The sequence below is a fragment of the Salvelinus fontinalis genome, chromosome 16 (genome assembly GCF_029448725.1).
Source record: "Salvelinus fontinalis isolate EN_2023a chromosome 16, ASM2944872v1, whole genome shotgun sequence".
NCBI classification, from domain to species: domain Eukaryota; kingdom Metazoa; phylum Chordata; class Actinopteri; order Salmoniformes; family Salmonidae; genus Salvelinus; species Salvelinus fontinalis.
This window is the reverse complement of record NC_074680.1, coordinates 16,779,788-16,788,122: the sequence shown is the minus strand read 5'-3', so window position 1 is coordinate 16,788,122 and position 8,335 is coordinate 16,779,788. Positions and strand designations below refer to the sequence as shown.

Below are 8,335 nucleotides of genomic sequence, written 5' to 3'. Positions count from 1 at the left end.
ATGGAAGGTTATGGATGGGATACGGATCTGGACTCAACACGGGCCACTCCAGAACACATCTCGTGGAAGGTTATGATACCGATCTGGGCTCAACACGGGCCACTCCAGAACACATCTCGTGGAAGGTTATGATACCGATCTGGACTCAACACGGGCCACTCCAGAACACATCTCATGGAAGGTTATGATACCGATCTGGACTCAACGCGGACCACTCCAGAACACATCTCGTGGAAGGTTATGATACCGATCTGGACTCAACGCGGGCCACTCCAGAATACATCTCGTGGAAGGTTATGATACCGATCTGGACTCAACGCCGGCCACTCCAGAACACATCTCGTGGAAGGTTATGATACCGATCTGGACTCAACGCGGGCCACTCCAGAACAGTCTAACGTTTCTTCTTGAATCATTCCAGGGTGCTTTTAAGTTTTCACATTTTATTAGTCATATGTACAATATACGGATGCTACACATCGTCCAACTAAACTCTTACATGCAGGTTCCTTCTGGACATATCAACAGCAATAAGAACTAATACAAGATAAGAGTACGACCACAAAGTAGGTGTCTCAGTAGAATAGAATAAACATTTTAGCATCAGTATAATACAGGAAAGCACAGTTTACAGTCCAATATTTACACATGTTTTGGGGAAGGGGGGCAAATGTATAAATTGAGCAGTATAATAATAGTCTAATTTATTTAACCCTTAAATGAATGAGAGGGTTGTCACTAGTTAACCCAGCCACAATAGTCATAAACCTCGGGGTGGCAGGTAGCCTAGTGGTTAGAGCGTTGGACTAGTAACTGAAAAGTTGCTGGATCGAATCCCCGAGCTGACAAGGTACAAATCTGTCGTTCTGCCCCTGAACAAGGCAGTTAACCCTCTGTTCCCCGGTAGGCCGTCATTTTAAATAAGAATGTGTTCTTAACTGACTTGCCTAGTTAAATACAAAGCTTATATCTTCTTAAAATGCAAAACCTTACCTTAACCACACCTTGTGATTAACCCTAACCTTAGTTATTCCAACGCCGATCCTCTGATTCATATTATTTTATTTTTTTACATTTTGCCTTTATTTAACTAGGCAAATCAGTTAAGAACAAATTCTTATTTACAATGACGGCCTAGGAACAGTGGGTTAAACTGCCTTGTTCAGGGGCAGAACGACAGATTTTTACCTTGTCAGCTCAGGGATTCGATCTTGCAACCTTCCGGTTACTAGTCCTTCCGGTTACTAGGCTACCTGCTGCCCCATGATAATACAGAGACCCTATCTTTAGAGATGTCACAATAATATAAACATTTATTTAGTATTATAAGAAATCCTATTGACTAAGACAGGAATGAATCATGAAAAGTTTTCAAACCATTGATCTCATTCTAAATCACATTTTAAATCTCATTTTAAATCACATTCTAAATCTCATTCTAAATCTCATTCTAAATCTCATTCTAAATCTCTAACCTGTAGGACACTTACAGCTAGAATCCTTAAAGGTCCAACGCAGACATTTTTATCAAATTATTTCTCGGTAACAGTTAAGTACCTTACTGTGATTTGTTTAAATTAAAACTGTCAAAAAGAAACAAATATAGCTTCTTAGCTAAGAACAATTTCTCAAGCAAGAATTTTGCTAAGACTGTCTGGGAGTGGTCTGAGTGGGGAGGGGGAAACTGAAAACTGGCTGGTCATAGAGGTTTGGAATTGGTTTATTAACTATAGTTTTAAAAAAATATATAAACGCAACATGCAACAACTTCATCGTTAAATGTATTTTTTTTTTATCAACGATTTTACTGCGTTACAGTTCATACAAGGAAATCCGTCCGAAATTAATTCGTTAGGCCCTAATCTATGAATTTCACATGACTGGCCAAGGGTGCAGCCAAGGGTGGGCCTGGGAAGACATAGCCCCACCCACTGGGGAGCCAGGCCCACCAATCAGGAAGTCCTGGGCTGGCATGATTACATGTGGTCTGCGGTTGTGAGGCCGGTTGGACGTACTACCAAAATCTCTAAAATGACGTTGGAGGCGGCTTATGGTAGAGAAATTAACATTACATTCTCTGGCAACAGCTCTGGTGGACATTCCTACACTCATCCGTCAAAACTTGAGACTTCTGTGTTGTGTGACAAAACTGCACATTTTAGTGGCCTTTTATTGTCCCCCGCACAAGGTGCACCTGTGTAATGATCATGTTGTATGTATGTATATGTGTATGTATGTATATATATTTGCAAAATAATATATGGGGAATTGGAGGTGATACAGACAATTGATGAACATTCTTCATTGGAAGTTTCCATAACCAAATCTTCCATCGTTCTGTGAAATCATTGGTGTTATTCCTCCAAACCTTCTTTTCCTCTGTAGAACCTAGACGGTAAATAGGTCAAAATGTATTATTATATCTATTACAGGTTTTCTCAAGTATTTTTTTTAACAATGTTGTCGATTTTTTCAAAACCAGAGTCTACAAGACACAGAACTCTGTTGCGAAACACTAAAATGCCTTTTTCAAAAATGTAGTTACCTTCTCAAAACACAAATACATGAATCTAAACTATATTACACCAGGCAAAATTGCAAATACATTCATCAAAAGGAACACAACTGTCTGCTAAAAGATTAATGCAGAACATACTTCCTACTGGGCTACTTCCTACTTCCTGGTTGAATCAACATTGAATGAAATGACCGTTGAACCAACATGAAATAGACATATTGACATGATCCCGTGTGGCTCAGTTGGTAGAGCATGGCACTTGCAACGCCAGGGTTGTGGGTTCATTTCCCACGGGGGGACCAGGGTTCAATTCCCATGGGGAGACCAGGACGAATATGTATGAACTTATCCAATTTGTAAGTCGCTCTGGATAAGAGCGTCTACTAAATGACTTAAATGTAAATGTAAAATATTCACACCCCTGAGTCAATACTTTGCAGAAGAACCTTTAACAGCCGTTACAGCTGAGAGTTGTTCTGGGTAAAGTCTCTAAGAGCTTTCCACACCTGGATTATTCCTAGACAACCATTTTTCAGATCTTGCCATAGATTTTCAAGTAGATTGAAGCAAAACTTTAACTCGGCCACTCGGGAACATTCACTGTCTTGGAGAGAAATTACAGTGTAGATTTGGCCTTGTGTTTTAGGTTATTGTCCTGCTGAAAAGGTGGATTCATCAAAGCAGACTTCCAGATTTTCCTCGATGATTTTGCTTCATTCCGTTTTCTTTTTTATCCTGAAAAACTCCCTAGTCCTTAACGATTACAAGCATACCCATAATGTGATGCAGCCATCACTATGCTGCGGGCGGCAGGTAGCCTAGTGGTTAAAGCTTTGGGCCAGTAACTGAAAGGTTGCTAGATCGAATCCCTGAGCTGACAAGGTAAAAACTGTTGTTCTACCCCTGAACAAGGCAGTTAACCCACTGTTCCTAGGCTGTCATTGTAAATAAGAATTGGTTCTTGCCTAGTTAAATAAAGGTCTTGAAAATATGGAGAGTGGTACTCAGAAATATTTTGGATTTGCCCCAAACATAGCACGTTATATTCAGGACAAAAGGTGAATTTCTTTGCAGGATTACTTTAGTCCCTTGTTGCAAACAGGATGCTTGTTTTGGAATATTTGTATTCTGTACAGGCTTCCTTTTCACTCTGTCATTTAGGTCAGTATTGTGGAGTAACTACAATGTTGTTGATCCATCCTCAGTGTTCTCCTATCACAGCCATTAAACTCTGTAACTGTTTTAAAGTCACCACCATCATGGTGAAATCCCTGAGCGGTTTCCTTCCTCTCCGGCAACTGAGTTAGGAAGGACACCTGTATCTTTGTAGTGACTGGGTGTATTGATACACCATCCAAAGTGTAATTAATATCTTCACCATGCTCAAAGGGATATTCAATGTTTGCTTCTTTTTTTTTTACCCATCTACCAATAGGTGCCCTTCTTTGCGAGGAATTGGAAAACCTCACTGGTCTTTGTGGTTGAATCTGTGTTTGAAATTCACTGCTCGACTGAGGGACCTTACAGATAATTGTATGTGTGGTGTAAAGAGATGTTAAACACTATTACTGCACACAGAGTGAATCCATGCAACTTATTATGTGACTTGTTAAGCAAATGTTCACTCCTGAACTTATTTAGTCTTGCCATAAAAAAAGGGGTTGAATACTTATTGACTCGATACATTTCGACTTTACATTTTTTTGTAAAAATGTCTAAAAACACAATTCCACTTCGACATTACGGGGTATTGTGTGTAGGCCAGTGACAAAACATCTACACTTAATCCATTTTAAATTCAGGCTGTAACAACAGAAATTAGGAAAAAGGTCAAAGGGTGTGAATAGTTTCTGGAGCCTCTGTACTCGGTGGAGAAAACTATAAAAAGAACATAACAGTAGTGCCTCTCAACCAAAATAACTTTTGTTATTAGGTTAATGGTTTGTCCCAATGGTGGAACAAACTCCCTCACGATGCCAGGACAGCGGAGTCAATCACCACCTTCCGGAGACACCTGAAACCCCACCTCTTTAAGGAATACCTAGGATAGGATAAAGTAATCCTTCCGCCCCCCCCCCCCCCTTAAAAGATTTAGATCCACTATTGTAAAGTGGCTGTTCCACTGGATGTCATAAGGTGAACGCACCAATTTGTAAGTCGCTCTGGATAAGAGCGTCTGCTAAATGACTTAAATGTAAATGTAAATGTTGGTCATGAATTTGAACAAAACAAGACATGTACAGTATCAAGGGAGTGATTCATGTTAAAGCAGAGGTCGTTTGTAATGCCTTACCTGGTAAAGGAGAAAGGCGATAACAGGGATGACCATTAGTGTGCTGGCTGCGACCAGTCCTGCTAGAGCTAGTCTGACTGATGTTTCTCCCATGTCACTTCTTCTCTGGGCCTCTGGCAAGGAGCAGCCTGGTTCCTCTACAGAAGATCGCACATATAAGACAGTTTCATTACTGTAGCCCTTTCCTGCAGTCAATGACCAAAAGCGCCCTCTTTGGCCTCATGGGTGGAATGTTATTCATATTTATCATAATTAATAATGTTGTTGTTTTTTTATACCGAAAATCTGGTGTTTCTACGTCAAACGGTTTTGTTAAATTTCAGTCTTCTGTGATGTATATAAAGTGTAATATTGGGATGCAAACTCCAAATGTAATACATTTTAACTCTGTATCTGACATGGTACAGGTGTCTTCTTTATGTTAAGCCTCATAACCATGTGTGTGAGGTGTATACGCTTGTTTCCAAGTAGATTGGTTTAAGACAGCCAGGAAACACTCTGTGTTATCCTAAAATAACCCACTGTAGTATAAGGTTATTCAGTATAAGGAATTCAGAGATTAAACAAATCTTTTTCTTTCACTGAATCCCAACATAAAATAAAACACCTGTAACTAGAATTTTCCCCCAAATCTCCCATCAACTTCAAAGTCCGTGTTACAGCTTCATACACAGTCAGTTATACACCTCAGAATGTATTATCTCATTATTCATTAGTATACAGACTTACCCGGTATGTAGAGGAGAGTACCATTTCCAAACGTCCTGAGGTACGGCGGAGGGTACATGACCTCTATGCCACAGTAGTACAGGTCAGTGTCGTTACCGCGGAGACCAGAAATAGTCAGGTTCACCCTGCCGGGCGCTAACTGGCCCCGACAACGCGCCTCCCTCTCTCCCTCCACCTGGAAGGATGTCTGGTTGTGGGTGAAGGAGGAGGCGCACACCTCCTGCTTCGCCTCCCTGTACGTCCCCTGGTACAGAGTGACCCTTAGCTCCTCCGGTTCATGTCTCCCCGGGTGGTGGTAGGAGCAGAACAGCTCTACCTCACCCCGAAAACCGACCACGCGGTACGGCTGGGTGATCTTCAGCGCTGGGGAGAGAGAGGGGGAGAGAGGGGGAGAGAGAGGGGGATAGAGAGAGGTAGAGAGCAGCAGAAAGAGGGAGAGAGAGAGAGGGGGGGGAGAGAGGTAGAGAGCAGCAGAAAGAGAGGTAGAGAGCAGCAGAAAGAGGGAGAGAGGGGGAGAGAGGTAGAGAGCAGCAGAAAGAGAGGTAGAGAGCAGCAGAAAGAGGGAGAGAGGGGGAGAGAGGTAGAGAGCAGCAGAAAGAGAGGTAGAGAGCAGCAGAAAGAGGGAGAGAGGGGGAGAGAGGTAGAGAGCAGCAGAAAGAGAGGTAGAGAGCAGCAGAAAGAGGGGGAGAGAGGTAGAGAGCAGCAGAAAGAGGGAGAGAGGGGGAGAGAGGTAGAGAGCAGCAGAAAGAGGGAGAGAGAGTGGGAGAGAGGTAGAGAGCAGCAGAAAGAGGGAGAGAGAGAGTGGGAGAGAGGTAGAGAGCAGCAGAAAGAGGGGGAGAGAGTGGGAGAGAGGTAGAGAGCAGCAGAAAGAGGGAGAGAGAGAGTGGGAGAGAGGTAGAGAGCAGCAGAAAGAGAGGGGGAGAGAGGTAGAGAGCAGCAGAAAGAGAGGGAGAGAGAGGGGGAGAGAGGTAGAGAGCAGCAGAAAGAGGGAGAGAGGGGGAGAGAGGTAGAGAGCAGCAGAAAGAGAGGTAGAGAGTGGGAGAGAGAGGGGAAAGGTCAGATTCACTCACTGCTGTTGCTGAGCTTGTATCCTAAACAGCTCCACATCATCCAGAAGTAGGGGTCACAACAATACAACTAACAACTAACAACTAACAACTAACTCTGCATTGGCTAAATCTAGTCCTTATTAAAGAAATGTCTTGTATCATATTTAAAAGGAACTCACCATTCCACACTGGGAGGTAAAGACCGAGACAGAGAAATATCAACGGGCTGAGACTCATGATGACAAGAAGAAAAGTACCTCAAAAAATAATCTTGTCAGACTTTTTATATAACCAAGTGTTTCGGAAAGAGTTTGAGATCGTGCTCTGATACATACGCCATAAAAAAAGCCCATATGTCCCTCAGTACCAGTAATCCCAAACCACCCAGTCAAGTAGCCTATACAATTCATTATTCTGATCAAATAAGTTCCAATAACAACGGAAAATATGCAAAGTGAATATAAAGAGAGAGAGAAAAGAAACCGCCCTGAGTACAATGACTAGTCATAATGAAAATGCTGATTTGTGAGATTTCTACCCTTTTTGACGTCATCAGTGACATTGTTGACTGGAACATATTTGGTGCCACGGTGATAACACAAATGATGGGCTGGAGGAACGATCGGGGTTACACCTCTATCGTGGTAGATGTTTATTTAACCTTTACTTAACTAAGTCATTTAATTACAAATTCTTATTTACAATGACGGCCTGCCAAAAGACAAAATGCCTCCTGCGGGGACGGGGGCCTGGGATAAAAAAATACAAATATAGGACACAAAACACACATCAGGACAAGAGAGACACCACAACACTACATAGAGAGACACCACAACACTACATAGAGAGACACCACAACACTACATAGAGAGACACCACAACACTACATAAAGAGAGACACCACAACACTACATAGAGAGACACCACAACACTACATAGAGAGACACCACAACACTACATAAAGAGACACCACAACACTACATAGAGAGAGACCACAACACTACATAGAGAGACAACACAACACTACATAAAGAGAGACACCACAACACTACATAAAGAGAGACACCACAACACTACATAAAGAGAGACACCACAACACTACATAAAGAGAGACACCACAACACTACATAGAGAGAGACCACAACACTACATAGAGAGAGACACCACAACACCACATAACGAGAGACACCACAACACTACATAACGAGAGACACCACAACACTACATAGAGAGAGACACCACAACACTACATAAAGAGAGACACCACAACACTACATAAAGAGAGACAACACAACACTACATAGAGAGAGACACCACCACACTACATAGAGAGAGACACCACAACACTACATAAAGAGAGACACCACAACACTACATAAAGAGAGACATCACAACACTACATAAAGAGAGACACCACAACACTACATAAAGAGAGACACCACAACACTACATAAAGAGAGACACCACAACACTACATGAAGAGAGACACCACAACACTACATAGAGAGACACCACAACACTACATAAAGAGAGACACCACAACACTACATAAAGAGAGACACCACTACATAAAGAGAGACCACAACACTACATAGAGAGAGACACCACAACACACATAAAGAGAGACACCACAACACTACATAAAGAGAGACAACACTACACTACATAAAGAGAGACACCACAACACTACATAGAGAGACACCACAACACTACATAGAGAGAGACACCACTACATAAAGAGATACA

At 42.1% G+C, this 8,335-nt stretch overlaps 1 protein-coding gene across 1 annotated transcript; it reads right to left on the bottom strand.

The window, feature by feature from the left end:
* Positions 1-257: 257 nt before the first annotated feature.
* LOC129812715 (cytotoxic T-lymphocyte protein 4-like) lies at positions 258-7,296 on the bottom strand. The gene is made up of 4 exons (XM_055864532.1): positions 6,769-7,296; positions 5,541-5,903; positions 4,812-4,948; positions 258-2,388 (listed from the first exon to the last, which is right to left on the bottom strand). Exons 1-4 carry the CDS (start codon positions 6,824-6,826, stop codon positions 2,302-2,304), a joined length of 645 nt encoding a protein of 214 aa, XP_055720507.1. The 5' UTR covers positions 6,827-7,296; the 3' UTR covers positions 258-2,301.
* Positions 7,297-8,335: the final 1,039 nt, after the last annotated feature.

Coding starts and splice junctions, on each gene's coding strand:
- LOC129812715 (XM_055864532.1), bottom strand. CDS start 6,826: ATGAGTCTCAGCCCGTTGATATTTCTCTGTCTCGGTCTTTACCTCCCA. Junction 4,949..5,540: donor TACTCTCCTCTACATACCGG/GTAAGTCTGTAT, acceptor GATCTTCTGTAG/AGGAACCAGGCTGCTCCTTG. Junction 2,389..4,811: donor TCGCCTTTCTCCTTTACCAG/GTAAGGCATTAC, acceptor TTTACCGTCTAG/GTTCTACAGAGGAAAAGAAG.